The following is a 19,260-nucleotide window of genomic DNA, read 5'->3' on the forward strand; positions in this document are numbered from 1 at the left end:
GTTATATTGTTGCAAGTCCAGAAGCCTTTTTTTTTGTATATATATATATATTTTAACTTTTATTGAGCTTCAAGTGAATGTTTACAAATCAAGTCAGACTGTCACATATACATTTATATACACCTTACTCCGTACTCCCACTTGCTCTCCCCCTAATGAGTCAGCCCTCCCAGTCTCTCCTTTCATGACAATTTTGCCAGCTTCCAACTCTCTCTATCCTCCCATCCCCCCTCCAGACAGGAGATGCCAACACAGTCTCAAGTGTCCGCCTGATACAAATAGCTCACTCTTCATCAGCATCTCTCTCCTACCCACTGTCCAGTCCCTTCCATGTCTGATGAGTTGTCTTCGGGAATGGTTCCTGTCCTGGGCCAACAGAAGGTTTGGGGACCATGACCGCCGGGATTCCTCTAGTCTCAGTCAGACCATTAAGTATGGTCTTTTTGTGAGAATTTGGGGTCTGCATCCCACTGATCTCCTGCTCCCTCAGGGGCTCTCTGTTGTGCTCCCTGTCAGGGCAGTAATCGGTTGTGGCTGGGCACCATCTAGTTCTTCTGGTCTCAGGATGATGTGTCTCTGGTTCATGTGGGCCTTTCTGTCTCTTGGGCTCATAGTTATTGCGTGACCTTGGTGTTCTTCCAGAAGCCTTTTTAAGCACAGCACAAAACTGAGAGACCCAAAAGAAAAATACTAAAGGATCTGATTATAAAATATGAAAAATTTATTTCATTTAAAGGTCATCATAAAGTTAAAGGACAAATGACAAAGGAGAAAATATATGCGTCATACGTAACAGCCAAAAGGTAACGTCCATAAAACAAAGAATTCTTAAAAAACCATAAGAAAAGGACAACTCAATAGAAAAACGAACAAGGGTAGACATAAACAAGTTACAGAAGAAACACAAATGGCCAATAAAAGCTTCAACTTTATTAAACGAAATGCAAAAGAGACAACGATCTTAGCTCACCTATCAAGTCGTCAAAAGTGAAAGATTGTTAGTATCTTGCGTCGGAGAGAAAGTCCAGAACCTGGCAGTCTCCAATACTGTTGGTCTAGGTATAAATTAGTATAATGTTTTTGAAAGGCAATTTCACAGCGATCATAAAAATTAAAGTGTGCATACACAAAGGCACTTCTGGGTTGTGCGTAACGATCTGTTTCCAGAACTGGATGTAGTTTACACGAGCTATGTTTATTTTGTAGAAAGTCATTGAGCTATGTATTTACGATTTTTGCACTTTTCTCTTTGTATGTTACGCTTCAATAAAGTTTGCCCCCAAAAAAGTGTGCATACTTTAAAAATTGTTAAAATGTGCATACTGTTGACCATAATTTCCCTTCTAGAAAATACTTTCCCTACTTGTACGCTTATCCACATGTGAAGATATAAAGGGGTTCGTTGCAGTGTTATTTGTAATAGCAAAAAATTTTAGAGCACCTAAATGTCCATCAATAGAGGGTTGATTAAATAACTTAACATCCACACAAGGAAACACCATGAAGCTGTTAAAAAGATTAAAGTAGCTTTATAGGTATTATTAGAAAGATATGTCATAATATATTAAGTGAAAAAAGCAATCTGCAGAACAATATTGTAGTATAACAGCTCGTTTTTTTTCACTTTTGTACCTTAAAAGTAATACGATAATTAAAGGCATTTCTAAAAAATACAAAACAGTAGAAAGTTGAAAATAGTCCCCTTACCTAAAAAAAAGCTTATTTTAACATTTGTTTGATGTATTTTTCTGATCTTTTAAAGTATAATTTTATTTTTAACTATGCAATAATACTGAATATGTCATTTTATCTCTTGGCTTTTATACTTAACCATACATTGTGAGGAGCCCTGGTGGTGTAGTGGTTAAGCGCTCAGCTGCTAACCGAAAGGTTGGCTTGTGGAACCCACCAGCCACTCCGCTCATGGAAGATGTGGCAGTCTATTTCTGCGAAGATTCCAGCCTTGGAAACCCTATGGGGCAGTTCTACCTTGTCCTATACGGTTGCTATGGGTCAGAATCCACGCAATGACAGCGGGGGTTTTTTGTTTTCTGTGTTTTTTTGGTACATACCGTGAGAAGTTTTCATGTGACTGCTTATTTTCATGAATACATTTAAATTACAAAGGAAGCACATATACACGGTGAGAAAATTAAATGGCTACAGAAAGGTAAAAAAATAAAAAATGAGCCTATTTTTGTAAACAAAAACTCAATATGGATTAAAAAAAAAGTTTTTAAAAGCACTGAACTGTAAGCTCCTAGGGACAATGACTAATCATATTTTTTAACATCACATTTCCTTCTTGTGGGGCTTAGTACGCCATGTATCCGTGGTAGACACTCTACTCCGCAGGTCTAGTGAGCTCTTGTTTGTACTAAAGCAAATTCTTCAATTAAGTTTGGAGACATACTTCAGGGTGTGACCTAATGACCTGGGGATTGTTTCAGAGGCTTTTCAATGGACTGTGAAGGATCCATTAACACATCATTGGTGAGAAGTGAAGGACCAAACCTGTGAGAGGCACAACCAGTACAGCACCATAATTTTTTTTTAAAACATCTGTTTGTAATCCCTGATGCTATACCAGAAATGTTTCTGTTTTTGGTGCCCTATCAACAATTTCCATCCCTTTTAGTACCGTTTACTGAGAGAACAGGCAGTACACTCAGAAAATCAATCTTGGTTTAAGATTTCTGCATTCTCAGTCATTTCTTAGGAGCAGACACCTTCAGATAGACTTCAGCTAGTCTTGGGAGACACTGGTCAGGAGTTCCCTGCCGGGAGAGAAGACCCAGTGGATAAAAGAAGGTTACCTCCTAATCTCTGCATGTCCTGTCGTTAATCTAGGAGCAAAGCTGACTTTTTTTTTAGGTGGGGTGACATATGTGAACACATGGGTCAAAACCTGTGACTGAACTTCATTATTTGGCCACCCTTATTGGTCACCACGACTTCATTCTCATTTCTCTCAAATTATTTTTGCTGTGTCCACAAGTTGATTCTGACCCGTAGTGACCCTCTAGGACAGAGAACTGCCCCATAGGGTTTCCTAGGCTGTAATCTTTGTGGGAGCAAAATTCCAGGTCTTTTCCCCTTGGAGCTGCTGCTGGATTCGAACCACTGACCTTTTGGTTAGAAGCTGAGCTCTGCACCATTGCTCCACCAGAGCCACTTTCTCCCAAATTATGCTGTACGGTCGCTACGAGTCGTAATCAACTGGACGGCAACTGGTTTGGTTTTGGGTTTTGAGTCAGAATCAACTCTACAGCAACGTCTTTTTTGGTATCTCTTCACTGCTATGCTTTTCAAGAGAGCTCTACACTTAACTGCTTTCATTTCCTCACCTTCTTTGGGTCTGAACCAAATGTAGTCTAGCTTCCAACACCCTTTCAAAACTGCTCTTGAAGGTCAATAATGACCTAATTGCTATATTTAATGGCTTTTCCTCAGTGCCAGTCTTACTTAATGTCTCTGCAGAATTTAATACTACTCACCACACCCTTGGAAACCCTGGTGGGTAGTGGTTAAGTGCTATGGCTGCTAACCAAAACGTTGGCAGTTCGAATCCACCAGGCGCTCCTTGGAAACTCTATGGGGCAGTTCTACTCTGTCTTATAGAGGCCATATGATTCAGAATTGACTCGATGGCAACAGGTTTGGTTTGGACCACCTCATTATTTTTGAAACTCTTCTCACTTGTTTTATGACACTAATGTCTCCTGATTCTCACTCAAACTTGAGCCACAGAAACATTAATAATACATAGTTAACATTCATTGAGTATCAGGCATCTTCCAGGTAACCGCCCACTTGATTCTCATTTGTATGAGGAAAATATCATTCCCATTTTATAGGTAAGAAAACTGAGGCTTAAAGAAGGTGAGTGACTTGCCTCCATTGCACACGCAATAAGTAGCCCTTGAACCCAAGGAATCCAAGAGCAGAGGCCATAGTCTTAATTGCTAGGACGTGTTCTACAGAGCTGGAAAAGGTCAGCAGATCCAGTTCCTTCACTTTACACATGAATTCGAAGCTCATAGAGGTGAAGTGACTTGCTGAAGGTCATACATTTATTCAGTCCTAGAATTTTTTTCTTTTTTTTAGAATTAGTACTTCCCCTCGTGTCTGTCAGTTTGTCGTACTGTGGGGGCTTGTGTGTTGCTGTGATGCTGGAAGCTATGCCGCCAGTATTCAGATACCAGCAGGGTCACCCATGGAGGACAGGTTTCAGCTGAGTTTCCAGACTAAGACGGGCTAGGAAGAAGGACCCGGCAGTCTACTTCTGAAAAGCATTAGCCAGTGAAAACCTCAGGAATAGCAGTGGAACACTGTCTGATATAGTGCAGGAAGATGAGCCCCCCAGGTTGTAAGGCACTCAAAAGATGAGTGGGGAAGAGCTGCCTCCTCAAAGTAGAGTCAACCTTAATGACGTGGATGGAGTAAAGCTTTCAGGACTTTCATTTGCTGATGTGGCACAACTCAAAATGAGAAGAAACAGCTGCAAACATCCATTAATAATCAGGACCTAAAATGTACGAAGTATGAATCTAGGAAAATTGGAAATAGTCAAAAATGAAATGGAACGCATGAACATCGATATCCTAGGCATAGAGAGATGAAATGGACTGGTATTGGCCATTTTGAATTGGACAATCATACAGTCTACTATGCTGGGAATGAAAACTCGAAGAGGAATGGTGTTGCATTCATCGTCAAAAAGAACGTTTCAAGATCTACCCTAAAGTACAACGCTGTCAGTGATAGGATAATATCCATATGCCTACAAGGAGGACCAGTTAATACGACTATTATTCAAATTTACCCACCAACCAGTAGGGCCAAAATGAAGAAATAGAAGATTTTTATCAGCTGCTGCAGTCTGAAATTGATCGAACATGCAATTAAGATGCATTGATAATTACTGGCGATTGCAATGGGAAAGTTGGAAACAAAGAAGGATCAGTAGTTGGAAAATATGGCCTTGGTGATAGAAACAATGCCGGAGATCGAATGATAGAATTTTGCAAGACCAACAACTTCATTGCAAATACCTTCTTTCACCAACATAAACAGCGACTATACACATGGACCTAGCCAGATGGAACACACAGAAATCAAATTGACTACATATGTGGAAAGAGACGATGGAAAAGTTCAATATCATCAGTCAGAACAAGGCCAGGGGCCAACTGGGGAACAGACCATTAATTGCTCATATGCAAGTTCAAGCTGAAACTGAAGAAAATCAGAGCAAGTCCACAAGAACCAAAATATGACCTTGAGTATATCCCACCTGAATTTAGAAACCATCTCAAGAATAGATTTGACGCACTGAACACTAGTGACCGAAGACCAGACGAGTTGTGGAATGACATCAAGGACATCATCCATGAAGAAAGCAAGAGGTCACTGAAAAGACAGGAAAGAAAGAAAAGACCAAGATGGATGTCAGAGGAGACTCTGAAACTTGCTCTTGAGTGTCAAGCAACTAAAGCAAAAGGAAGAATTGATGAAGTAAAAGACCTGAACAGAAGATTTCAAAGGGCCTCTCAAGAAGACAAAGTGAAGTAGTATAACGACATTTGCAAAGAGCTGGAGAAGGAAAACCAAAAGGGAAGAACATGCTTGGCGTTTCTCAAGCTGAAAGAACTGAAGAAAAAATTCAAGCCTCGAGTTGCAATAGTGGATTCCATGGGGAAAATATTAAACGACGCAGGAAGCATCAAAAGAAGATGGAAGGAATACACAGAGTCATTAGACCAAAAAGAATTAGTCGATACTCAACCATTTCAAGAGGTGGCATATGATCAGGAACCGATGGTACTGAAGGAAGATGTCCAAGCTGCTCTGAAGGCACTGGCAAAAAACAAGGCTCCAGGAATTGATGGAATATCAATTGAGATGTTTCAACAAACAGATGCAGCGCTGGAGGTGCTCACTCGTCTATGCCAAGAAATATGGAAGGCAGCTTCCTGGCCAACTGACTGGAAGAGATCCATATTTATGCCTATTCCCAAGAAAGGTGATCCAACCGGATGTGGAAATCATAGAACAATATCATTAATATCACACACAAGCAAAATTTTGCTGAAGATCATTCAAAAACGGCTGCAGCAGTATATTGACAGGGAACTGCCAGAAATTTCAGGCCTGTTTCAGAAGAGGACGTGGAACTAGAGATATCACGGCTGATGTCAAATGGATCCTGGCTGAAAGCAGAGAATACCAGAAGGATGTTTACCTGTGTTTTATTGACTATGCAAAGGCATTCAACTGTGTGGATCATAACAAACTATGGATAACACTGCGAAGAATGGGAATTCCAGAACACTTAATTGTGCTCATCAGGAACCTCTACATAGATCGAGGCAGTTGTTCTGACAGAACAAGGGGATACTGATTGGTTTAAAGTCAGGAAAGCTGTGTGTCAGAGTTGTATTCTTTCACCATACCTATTCAATCTGTATGCTGAGCAAATTATCCGAGAGGCTGGACTATATGAAGAAGAATGGGGCATCAAGATTGGAGGAAGACTCATTAACAACCTGTGTTATGCAGATGACACAACCTTGCTTGCTGAAAGTGAAGAGGACTTGATGCACTTACTAATGAAAATCAAAGACCACAGCCTTCAGTTTGGATTACACCTCAACATAAGGAAAACAAAAATCCTCACAACTGGACCAATGAGCAACATCATGATAAACGGAGAAAAGATTGAAGTTGTCAAGGATTTCATTTTACTTGGATCCACAATCAACAGCCACAGAAGCAGCAGTCAAGAAATCAAAAGACGCATTGCATTGGGTAAATTTCCTGCAAAGGACCTCTTCAAAGTGTTGAAGAGCAAAGATGTCACCCTGAAGACTAAGGTATGCCTGACCCAAGCCATGGTATTTTCAATCACATCATATGCATGTGAAAGCTGGACAATGAATAAGGAAGACCGAAGAAGAGTTGACGCCTTTGAATTGTGGTGTTGGGGAAGAATATTGAATATACCATGGACTGCCAAAAGAACAAACAAACCTGTCTTGGAAGAAGTGCGGCCAGAATGCTCCTTAGAGGCAAGGATGGCGAGACTGCATCTTACATACTTGGACATGTTGTCAGAAGGGATCAGTCCCTGGAGAAGGACATCATGCTTGGCAGAGTACAGGGTCAGCAGAAAAGAGGAAGACCCTCAACGAGGTGGATTGACAGGGTGGCTGCAGCAATGAGCTCAAGCATAACAAAGATTGTAAGAATGGCGCAGGACCGGGCAGTGTTTCGTTCTGTTGTGCATAGGGTAGCTATGAGTAGGAACGGACTCCAGGGCACCTAGTAACAACAACACAATTAGTACTAGAACCCAAGTCTTTTGAGCCTCAGTCTTTTATCATTGGAATTTGATAAATTAGGGTAAGAGTGTGAAGTGACATAATTTGGAATGCATAGGGAGCCACCCAGTCTCCTTCGCTGGCTCCTCTCTGCTTTCACTTACCTTAATGTAGGAATTCTCCAATGTTTTGTGTTTGGTCCTTTTCTAGCTCTATATGCACTCTCTAGGCACTTCCAAGCAGCGTGAGAATTGGAAGCCCTTCCGCCTATTGCCAACCAAACCAAACCCATTGCCGTCAAGTTGATTCTATCACATTTTCTCCCACAGAGCGGCTGGTGGATTCAAACTGCCTATCTTCCTGTTACCAGTCAAGTTCTGAACTACTGTGCCACCAGGGATCCTATGGCCAAACACAGCAGGGCCCAACTCTTTACACTGGGATTAAAGGAATCTCAAAAGCTCTGGGACGGAGCAATGTAGGAGTGGCAATGTAGGACAGGGCATATTTATTTCGGTGACAAAGGCCTGCAATGATCAAAACCATTATGGCCTCTCGTTTTCTTTGCCCGTAGTCCAGGCCTCGACTTGCTCGTGTCCCTCGGCTCCCTCGAGGTGCGGTCCAGGCCCATTTCGCCTCCCGACCCCCGCCTCCCTACATCCCCGCGGACCGTCCTCCCTCCCAGCAGTCAGCGTTCCCGCCTCTGCGCTCCAGCGCCTGCTGAGCCGACAGAGGTGTGCCGTCTCGAGGGTTCCAGCCTCTTCTGGCGGTGATCTCCAGGACCCGCCCCCCCGCGCCAGTTGCCAGGGAGCGGTTACCATAGAGCTGAGCAGTTGTCCGCGTGCGCAGGCGGAAGTCCCGGATTGAGGCGCCGCCATTTTTGCTGCCCGGACGCGGAGCGAGAGGCTGAGAGAGTCGGAGACGCTATCCGCTTCCATCCGTCGCGCAGACCCTGCTTGAGCCACCGCCGCTATGGATGATCGGGAGGATCTGGTGTACCAGGCGAAGCTGGCTGAGCAGGCTGAGCGATACGACGGTGAGTTGGTGGGGCAGCGGAGGGCTGGAATTCTCGGACCCTCTGCCGCCGCCCACTGAGGCCGGGAGGAGACAAAATGGCGGCATCGTCTCCGCGCCTGGCCCGGGGACGTGGATTCGGGAAGCAGGAAATGGCCTATGGGCTCCTGGAGCGATGGAAGGCTCCAGGCCCAGGAATTTGACCCCTTCGGCGTCCTCAGTTGTAGCCACTCGCGGACCGGGAGGCCGAGGCGATAGGGTGGAGGAGTTGATTGTAAAATGGCGGCTGGGGGAGGGCGAGTCTCGGGGCGGGGGAGGGGGAGGAGATCTCGGGTGCTGTCTCCGGACGTGCAGTCCCCAGGGGAGCTTTTGGGACAGTCTTGGGATGTGGAGAACAATTGGTTGGGGTGATGGGGGAAGAAACGCCCGCCACATGGGGGAGAGTGGAGACTGGGAGCTGTAGCGCTGGCGCCTTTGAGGGAAATATGGCGGGTGGGGGCGGTGGCTTTTCCCCGGAGGCCCAGTGTGGGGCGGCGGCTGTGGAGTCTCACAAAGGAGAACCTTTGCGAGTGGAGGGCTTCCTTGGGCTTGTGGTGGGGGGTGTAGTCCTGGATGAGAGTGAGAGTAGGGGGAGATGGGAATCACTGCAGTTCATCTTTGGGCGGAGACAAGCTGAGATGCTGCGATCGGATTTCTTCCCGTCGGCTGGCACACCTTGGAGGAGGGTTTTTTGGGCTTTACGATCTGCCTCGCCTTCTTGTTCTGGGGAGGTCCAGAAAAATCTCACTCATACTCTCTTTTTTCAGGCTTATCCCTCAGAGCTCGAAGTTTCCTGGTATCATTTGGCTCCAGAAACACTGGGTTTTAGTGGATAGGACATTAAACAGGAGGCGAGGAGATCATGACTGTCAGTTTTAGGTTTTGTAATGCCTGTGCCTCGATTTACCAGTTTGTAAAAATGATGGCTTCCCCGTTCTCACGAACGCACCGTTATGACAAATGGAAGGATCTTCTGTTGAACGAAATTATCTAAAATGATGTGTAGTAGCCGTATTTTGGTCGAGTCCCCAAGCTTGGAATGCGTGTTTTACTTTATTGGAAATCTTAACCTGATTCAGGCGCAGAACTGAGGCTTGAGTCTTTGAATTAGGCGATTCCAGGAGAGTCTGTATTTTCTTTTTTGCATATGAATTAAATGGTTTTATGCACAGTTTTGAACAGTTCCTCTTCTGTTTATTGCTTCTTTGTCCTGAAAGGTTCTTTAGTAATTTTTCAGAACTTTATCGAATGGCCGTTGTGTCTGTTCAGTTAGTCCCAGGCAGTTTCCTTTTCAACATAACTCCTCTTCCCACCCCTCCCCTTCACATACACCCACATATCACACATTGGACCTAGGTACTTGTTACCCGTACATCCATTAAATTGCACTGTATTAAAAACCAGCATTACGTGGTCTTACACAAATAGGTTATTTCTAATGTTTTTTTTTCGCGGGGGGGCGTGTGGCGGGGTGAGACGTGGTTGGAGTCAAATGCCTTGACCCATCTCGTAATTACTTAAGCTACTGATTTTTCGAAATTTTCTTCTCAAGTACTTAAGCCAGTTATTTTTTAAAATGTAAGGTAGGGCCCTTGGTTTCTTGAATAGCGTCAGGGCTAGTCCCCCTGTGTCATTAGAAATTAGAAATCAGGGATTTAAAAATTAGAGGGAGAAGGCCTCCAGAAGTCAAATTTAGGAAAGACACTGCACTGAATTTTTTCTTGTAAATCTTTAAGTTGTTATTGGTATTGAACGAGGTTCCTTTTGGAAGGGGGAGGGGTAATAAAACGGGAGAAGTACAGCTCAAGGTCAGTTTGTCTTTATTTCGGTGTTTAAAATTCAAACAAATGTAGGTGTACTTGTAACGGAGTTGTTTTTTCCCGCCTTGTGCCCCAGATCGGTTTCACCCTTAATCTACCAGTGCCCTTGCGAGGAAACTTAACATTATATTTGAATACTTTCGGTTGTATAGAGATTTAGGCTGTGAGTAAACTTGATGTGATAACAAAAAGAATGTGGAGGTTTTTTTTTTTTTTTTTGAAACGGATTGGGAAACTCATGATTGTAGTTTCCAAACAAATCATAGTTTAATGATAATTGTATTTTGGAGTTGAGTGCTGAGGATTTAAAAGCAAGATCTTTATTGGTTATTCAACATAGAATGCTTTTGATAGAGCCACATTATTACGTTGTTCAAATGTTAGATTTCCCTTTCAGAATCTAAAGGGGAGGGACATAGGACCTACAATGTGGAGAAGAACTATAGAGAACTCTGACAATTGGGAGCTTAAGAATCAGTGGAAAGGAAGAGGAGGAGGAAGGTGCAACAGGAGTAAGCCTGTCTTTACCTGTATCCACAGATGCATGTTGTTGTTGTTGGTTGTAGAGTTGGTTCTGACACATGATGGACCTCATGTGTGCAGAGTAGAATGATCCATAGGGTTTTCAAGTCTGTGACTTTTGAGAAGCAGAATGCTGGGCCTGTCTTCAAAGGAGCCTCTGGGTGGGTTTGAACTGCCAACCTTCAGCTAATAGTGCTTAAGTGTTTCTGCCACCCAGGGACTCTAGAGAGTCATAAAACCAAAACCAAACCCGCTGCCGTCGAGTTGATTTCGACTCATAGCAATCCTATAGTACAGAGTAGTACTGCTCCATAGGGTTTCCAAGGAGTGCCTGGTGGATTTGAACTGCTGACCTTTTGGTTAGCAGCTCTTAACCACTATCCCACCAGGCTTTCCCTTTAGAGGCTAAAAAACCAAAAACCAAACCCAGTGCCATCGAGTCGATTCCGACTCATAGCGACCCTATAGGACAGAGTAGAACTGCCCCATAGTTTCCAAGGAGCGCCTGGCGGATTCGAACTGTTGACCCTTTGGTTAGCAGCCGTAGCACTTAACCCCACTACACCACCAGGGTTTCCTGTAGCGCCATAGGTTTCCTTTATTGAGTGCAGTGAATTCAGTTTTGTGTCTGGTAACAAAAAATGATCCCATAGTCCTGGTCACCAAACAAAGTTTACTACCAGGTGTGGGGAGTAGGAAAAGATGAGGATGCATTTGAGTGATTTGTTTTCTGGGTACTTGGATATAAATGTTGGTTTCCCAATAGTCCGTGCTTTTCTCCTCGTTTCTGTATTTTGCATGCTGTGTTGAGTTTAATGCCTAAACTCCTTTTTAGCCTTACTTACCTATCCTGGGAGATTGGAATCAATTTATATATATATATATATTTTTTTTTTTAACGATACTAGAGGAGGAGCTAAGCTTTGTACAGGAAAAGGACAATTTCGGGTTGCGGTTAGAAAATATTGAAGTTTGGGGCCAATAAGATTGTTCACCTTGGAGATCAAATCCCCCATCCCGTCACTTTAACAAGTCAGTAGCTTAAGGAATAAACTACTGGTGCAATGCTGGACTGGTAGGCTAAAGGCTTGGTAGCCTGCTTCCATTAGGATTACAGCCAAGAAAAAGAAATAGAGCAGTTCTACTCTATAACACATGGGGTCACCATGAATCAGAATCCACTTGATGGCAACAGTCTTAAGGAATAGGTTTTTATCTTAGTAGTAGTAATGTTAAGCAAGTTGATCCATCTCTCAGCATTCCTGAACCAAGTCTTACCTTTTGTGTATATGAACCATGTTAAAGAAAAGTGGAGAATATTAGAAAGGAAAAAAGAATGAGTACTTTTCCCATTTTGGGGAGTAGAGGGGTCAGCATAAATTACTTTTGGGCTTGTGGGGTACTTGATGGTTTTGTTCCTTCCTTTTCTCCACTCCCTGTGAAAATTGGCTCCATGGGAAGTAGGGGTAAAGTTTTGATGATCACTTTTGGTTCACTTGGATGCATGAATGTGTCAGTTCCAGGAATGCATCTGTTCTGAGACTGTTCAGTAAAAGCTGTCATTTTCAAACATCAGAGCCCCACTTCCAGCTTATTCTGATTGAATGGTGGGGGCATGTTTTGAATTAACTCCTTAATACATATCTTGTTGGGAAAAAGTGAGTAATAGTAGATTAACTTTAATAATGAGTTTAAAAATATTAAGAATAAACACCAAATCTTTGTTAATTCTTATGTTGCTATTTCAGCTAGTAGACTAGCTTTGTTGAACAAATTTTATTTTTCTCCTGCTTAACTAAGTACACAGAATTGGGTAATGACATTTTAAAAAGAGCTTTAAAAAATCAAGTTTTAGCCTAGGTATTAAATTAGATGTTCTTCTGTGTGCACGTCAGACTTGTACACAGTATTGTGTACATTGAACATGTTTCATTCTGGTTTGTGTTATAAAATTATGGAATAAAATGAAATAACTGCAATTGGGGGTATTGGGTAAATTCTTACTACTGTGAGCATTCTTTGGCACCTTTTTCACCTGTGACAAAGGTCTCAGTTTGAACTCTGCTATGGGGAAGAGTACTTATGACAGGTATTAAGCTGAGCAAATTTTGGGTTTAGTAAATACAAGCAAGCACATTGAAAGTCTGTACAAACAAGCTGGCTTTTCATAATTGTTTTGTAGCTTGGTCAAGGGCTTATAAAATACCTTTAAATGTCCTGGTTTTAATCTGGTATAGCAATCCAAATTTCAGCCCAGTAAATTAATGTATCTAACTTTACAAGTGAGTTTTAAATACTTTAAGAAGCTGATCTGACTTAAAAGGAGAGCTGTAAGCAGATTTTGCAGGAATTTTTTACCTTATATCTCAGAAAACAGAGTGTATGTGTAGGTTGAGTTTTTAAATTATGCATTATGTAATGCCACATTTATATAGTGCTTCACAGTTCCCAGTACACTTTCACAGAAATTTTTATTTCATGTAACAACATTGAAGTAGAGTGTTACATTCATTTTATGGTTCAGGAAAGTAAATTTGGAAAGATAAAATAATTTGTTTTCCTCTATGATCACTTGACTGGTTGGCTAGTAAATGGCAAAGCCAGAACTTGGCTTTCTGCTGACCTTTAGACCAATCCTCTTGCTCCTTAGCCACTGGCAGAAGACCTACCTGTAAGTCAGGTGGTACTTCCTGAGGCTTATGCTAGTTTCTTTAGCAGTGGTTTCAAATAAGTAACACGTCTCACTTTTCTAAAGAAACTTGGTTCTTTGTTTTCAAAACGTAAACCCCAACTCAAGGCACGGTGAATGAAGGCTTTAGGGGATCTCAGAATTGTGTGTTTACATACAGGTCCTAAGACCTACTTTCTTTAAACACCATGGTTGTCACAGTGTCTGTACTGGAGTATGGCTAGTGGCATGCATTTCTGTAAAGTACTTTTTTAAGGCTTTTTTTCCCTTTTGTCTTCACGAATGTAAGGGTTAAGTTAATGAGGTGGTTATTAAACTTTTAGGAGGGGAGAGATTGGCAAATGATTCACAGATGTTCTAAATAGTAACCTAGGTAGCTGTCAAACAGAATCTATTAAGGAGTAATGAGAAACTAGCAACAAGAAATAATTACTTTTACTGCTTTTGAAGTGGTCAGTTACCAGTGTGATAGGGTAGTTGAATATGGATATATTTGACAAATTGGGTTGTCTACACAACTTTTTGGTTTATGCTTATAACTAAATATCCAGGCTAGTCATGCTTCTAGGAATGATTTCAGAAGCTCATTTAAATTTACTGAATTGTAACGACAACTGCCTTAATAAAAGAGTCGTCATGGTGATTTATTGCCCAAATTAGGACATCAGTGAAAGGAAGGGGTGCTGATTAATAATTATGCTGGGACAGCAGGTACAAACTAAGATTATCCTAGGTGGCAAACTTATGGTCATCCTACCTAAGACCATTTGTTACTGCTAGTTTTCTTAGATTATATGAAAGTTTTTTTAAACTTTGTCCATCCCTCTACCACTGAGATAGGTAGCTTTGCTCTAAGCTCCCAGAAGATAATTCTTTTTTTCTCAAATGAAGTTAGCGTTTGGCAGACAGATTAAAGGCTAAGTGAAAGATTTTCCCCTCCCCAACAACAGGGAACTGGAAAAGTCAAGGATATGGTAGTTGCTGAAAATAGAGCTCGCTGGCCTTCCAGTTAGTGAATCTGTACTGATAGTGTCAAAGCCAGGTATGTTGGTTTTGTTATGTATGTCAGCTTTGAGCTAGTTTTGTATTTAAAAAAGTAATACACTTGGTGTTAGCAACAGTGTCCTAAATTCATAATTTTTTCCTTCTATACAATTAAAAAAGAAGTCTCACCTACAGCTTGTTACGATCATTTTGTTTAGACTACTGAGTCCTGTATAGTTTAGAAAACATTTGACCCAGTTTAGCTTTTCTGAAATTTAATCTTGAATTTATTGCTATTCCAGTGATTGATTGCAGTATTTGGGCAGATAGATCTGCCATTGGTAGGCTTAATTTATGGTCAGGTCACGATTTTATGTAGAAACCTATCCAGTTTTTTCTTCATTTATATGTAATATTTGAAGGAGGCACTATGAACAAGAGTTATGACACTATTTCATAGGTTGGCAGATGTGTTCCAGTTTGTAGTTTTGAACAAATAGTTAAACCTCTTGGAGCTTTAGGTTTCTCATCTGTAGAATGGGGATTAATGATGTCTGCTTTACCTACTAATTTACAAGTTGGTTAAGATAATCGAGGGCTTCTGGAAACTGTAAAATGTAATACTTGTCAGGTAGTACTTACTGTGAAAAATTCTTACTGGCTGAAGTGAAAGGTCAAATAAATGTCTTTGCTACCTATCTACTAGGGTCATATTAGGAGAAAATAAACCTACTTTTTTGAGTTATTCTTAGCAAGTGTACTCTCATGGTCTTAGTCCAACTAAGTAACATTTGCATAAAGATATAATTCTCAAAATACTTAATTTTAGCATATCTGAAAATTTGCATACCCAGAAAGTGAAAATTGTCCACATTGTTTACTCCCAAGCAATATAACTTACACTTTTGTCACGTTGAGTGAGTATGCAGTTCTTTTGATATTAATTCCAGGTTAACATTTGGGAGAATATACCTATTTCCCAAGCAAATATAACATCTTTTGTGTATGGGTTTTTGGATGAGCGGTTTCACAGTATGAAAATGTAAAAGTGAATAAATGTTAAAATATTTGTAGGTTAGCAGTCTCAGATTACTGATTAAGAAAAGAAACGGTGTTACATGTGATGAGTTTTGTGAGATGTGAATCCAAAGGCTTAGTGTAAACTTTGGGCAGTGAATGGGCTCCGATTAATAGAAAGCTACAGTGCTACTTACTCCCTGGTGGTTAGTCTTTTGAGGACTTTGTAGGGCCTTGGCATGGTTGTGGTGGACACCACTGTGTTAAAATGTAAAGTGCTCTACTTAAGACTTTGTGGTATTAATTGTATTTGGTTATAACAGGTTAAAATGTAAATTAAATTAGGTACTAAAAGTTTATAATGAAATTACCTTGAAATTCTCAAAATCATTGTGTTTCTGACCAGAAAACATTGTTTTATGACACTAATGCCCTCGCTTTTATAGATCTTTCAAAAGATATTCACTAATGTGAAATATTTTTTTCTGGGCAAAATAGACTTTTTTTTTACACTACTTTAAAAGTACATCTTTATAAAGAAAAACAACCCGTTGTCGTCGTTTGTACTCATCCTGACTCGGTGGCCTTCACAATCGTGTCAGAGTAGAACTGTGCTCCATGGAGTTTTCAGTGAACTGGCTTGACCTGCGTGGTGCATTTAATGCTAACTGGAAGGTTGGTGGTTTCAGTCCACCCACAGGTGCTTTGAAAGAAAGGCCTGGTAGTACACTTGTGAAAAATCAGCCACTGAAAACCTGTGGAGCACAGTTCCGCTCTGACACACAGGAGGTCGCCATGAGTCAGAATGTGTGCAGACACCATGGCGACTGGTTACATCTCTACAGAAGCACTGAAATTTTGATGAGAGGTTCTTGGCCATTCAAAGACTTAGGGGAAAAAAGTCAAATTAATAAATCTGAATCGATAGTATTATGCTTTTGCTGTGTCAGTGCAGTTGTTGCTTCTGGTCATTTATTTCCTGATGTATTCCAAAACATAATTTTAAGTTTTTTTTTTTTTTTTAATGTCTTCTCTAGTTTCACAAAAAATGGAAAAAGAAATTTAGACTTTGATCTCTCTTTTTCCCCATACTTCAGTGCTTTGGGTCATTTACTTCCTCAGCCTCTTCCTTTCCATGTCTACTTCCAGTGGAGCCTTTTTGATTCTACTACAGCTAGACACATTTGACTTCCTGAGGGAATGTCTTCAATTCTAAGAGAAGTCTTCTGTTTTGGTGGAGTAAGAGGCCCCTCTCCCCTTAAATAGAGTCTGATGGGAGAGATCCATTTCTGTAGGCAAAATTGTAGGCTTTGGATAAAAAATTGTCTTTTTTTTTTTTTTTTTTTTAACCTAGCAGTAGCTAGTTTGCAAGGTTTTAAAGCTCATTAGAGGGCCAAACGATTTATTTTTCCTCTTTCTAGGGAAGGTATGAGTTAATTTTAGAGTGAGGAGAGGCATCTCTATTCAGGCTGGTATGTGAAGAAGAAAGTTTTACGTAATTCCTGTGATGAAAATATATACAACAAAACATAACACTAGTCTCAAAATAGTGTTTTGAAAAGCCTTAGTGAAGGATTAAAAAGGAAGTTCCAAACACATTTGACAAACATACGTTCAGTGCCAACCATGTATTAGGCACTGTTCTAGGCTCTTTGGGGGAATCAGTGAAGAAAATAGACAAAAGATCTCTTCGCTGAGTTTATAGTCTAGTGAATGTATAAATGCTTTTAAAATCACTCTTCCGTTAGTATGTGTAATTAAGAGTTAATTTGAATTAGTCAATAGCACCAATGGTGGCTGCTGTATGGAGGGCACTATATAGGGTCCCTGTGAGTTGGAATCAACTGTGCAGTGATGGATTTCGCTTTGGTTTGTACCAGGTGCTGGTCCCTGCTCCATATCAAAGGCTGTAGGAAGCCTACATTGATTACATTACTTCAGTATTAGCCTAAAGTGGTACTGACAAGTTGAAAAACCATTAAGCAATTATTTTCATTGATAATAAAACCCTGCAACAATAATGGCACCTACTATTTTTTGGAGACTGTGCTAGGTACTATGTTAGGTGCTTACCAGTGTCACTTAATCCTCAAAACAACCCTGCAAAATTGGTACCACCCTATTTGACAGATACGGATTAAGTACTTTAGGAAAAATGACAACAAATAGGTAACATCACTGGGATTCATGCACGTCTGTTTCATTCCAAAGCCTGTGTTCCTTCCACTTTCATATTTGCTGTATATACTATTAACAGTAAACAATTCAGACAGCTTGCAACTTTATTTCTGTTCTTAGATTTTTTCCTTCGGTAGATGAATTTTATTGCATCTTAAAAATATCACCAACAGGTCTTAGAATCATTCAGCCTCGTTTCTGTAGCTAGGTAACTCTTAAATCTTAGTCATCAGCCTGTTAAACTGTTCCCTTTTCAGAGACATAGATGTGATTCAGAAATTTTTGATAGCCTTGTTTTTTTCTGTTTTGTAGATTTTAATTTTATGATTTTTTAAAAGGTTGCTTTGACCAGTCTTTTGACTTAATTTCTCTCTGTTAAATTATTAAGTAATAAAGTGCCATCTTTCATGTATGAAGACAGTAAAAGAATAGGTAGGCTGAGTGTATTTTCCAGTGGAGGGGAAATGTTAGATAGTGGAATGAGCACTGGATCAGGAGTCATTTTAGGAGGGAGGGGCGTCTTGTCTATTTCAAGTTTTACTTTGACTTCTGTCGCTTTAGACATGCCACTTAATCTTTCAAGGACTGTTTTCTCATCGTACAACCAGAGATTTCTGAAAGCTATTATGAATTTACAGGCTGAAACATTTTGAGTACATACTACAAGGGTGGAGGGCTATAAAACAAATCTAATTCAGCTGTGGATTGAGTCTACAATTTTGGATTCTACTCCAGCCAACTCAGCTACTGGTCCATATAATAGAGAAGCTTCCATTCTTCAAATTTGTGTTCATATTTCTACTTGTGTTTTTAAAAAAAAAAAAAAAAACCCATTGTGTTTAATGAACTATAAAGGTCGAAATATATGAAACTGCCAGTTTCAATCATTTTTTTGACCTACCTTTGTCCTGGGGTGAGAGCTAGAAGGTGAGGATTCATTTACACCCATAAAAGCCTCAAGGCTTTTTAGGAAACACTGGGATTTTTGACAGACTGTACGTAAATACTGTTGGTTTTGCTTTTTGATTTTTTACCTGATTTCACTTTTCGGGTCTATCTTCTGCCTCCCCGCCTTCCCCTGGAATAGTGGGTTCATATTTGCTATTTTTGCAGTTCTGTTTTTAAAAAAATTATTTGCAGTTTTTTTTTAATGCAGCACTTTTAGGGTCATCATGTTGTACAGACCCCTGGAACTGTGCAACATAGGGACCCTCAGGTACTTTTTGTTTTCAAACAAATGGAATTTATCCGTTTTGTTAGTTGTCCGAATTGACATAAAGAGAATGGAAAAGGCTACTTCTTTGTTTTCTGTCCATTAGAGAATTGGTCTCAGTGGTATACTTCACAGTTTGTAAAATGCAGTTGTAAGAAAATGTCTGGGTTTAATAGTAATACCCTTCTTCAGCTGTAACTGGTAGATTCCCATTTCATCAACGTGGAAATTTTCTTACTGTTCTGTATTTAAGAACTGTCCCCCCCCTTTGTGAGATGCTTTGTTTCTGGCTTTGAAATAGAGCTTGCTCTTATTCTTCAATACCCTAGCTTTTTCGCATGGTCATTTAACATGTTCAGATATTCTTCTGTTTAATCAAGGAATAGAGAAATTAAACAATGTAGAGCACAAGGTAAACACCAGTGTAACTCCCTGAGGTGTGGGACAAAAGCTTTAGAAGTG

The 19,260-nt window shown here is 40.6% G+C and overlaps 1 protein-coding gene across 2 annotated transcripts in view; it reads left to right on the plus strand.

The window, feature by feature from the left end:
• Nucleotides 1–8,175: 8,175 nt before the first annotated feature.
• YWHAE (tyrosine 3-monooxygenase/tryptophan 5-monooxygenase activation protein epsilon) overlaps nucleotides 8,176–19,260 on the plus strand; it is a 47,128-nt gene continuing 36,043 nt past the window's right edge. The window contains exon 1 of one of the 2 annotated variants that reach the window (XM_049859081.1): nucleotides 8,176–8,358. In XM_049859081.1, the coding sequence (XP_049715038.1) occupies nucleotides 8,295–8,358 (64 nt within the window). In that variant the 5' untranslated portion in view covers nucleotides 8,176–8,294. The remainder of the gene's footprint in view (nucleotides 8,359–19,260) is intronic. The other variant, XM_049859082.1, reaches the window with a different exon arrangement.

The sequence above is a fragment of the Elephas maximus genome, chromosome 19, assembly GCF_024166365.1.
Source record: "Elephas maximus indicus isolate mEleMax1 chromosome 19, mEleMax1 primary haplotype, whole genome shotgun sequence".
In the NCBI taxonomy this organism is placed as follows: Eukaryota; Metazoa; Chordata; class Mammalia; order Proboscidea; family Elephantidae; genus Elephas; species Elephas maximus.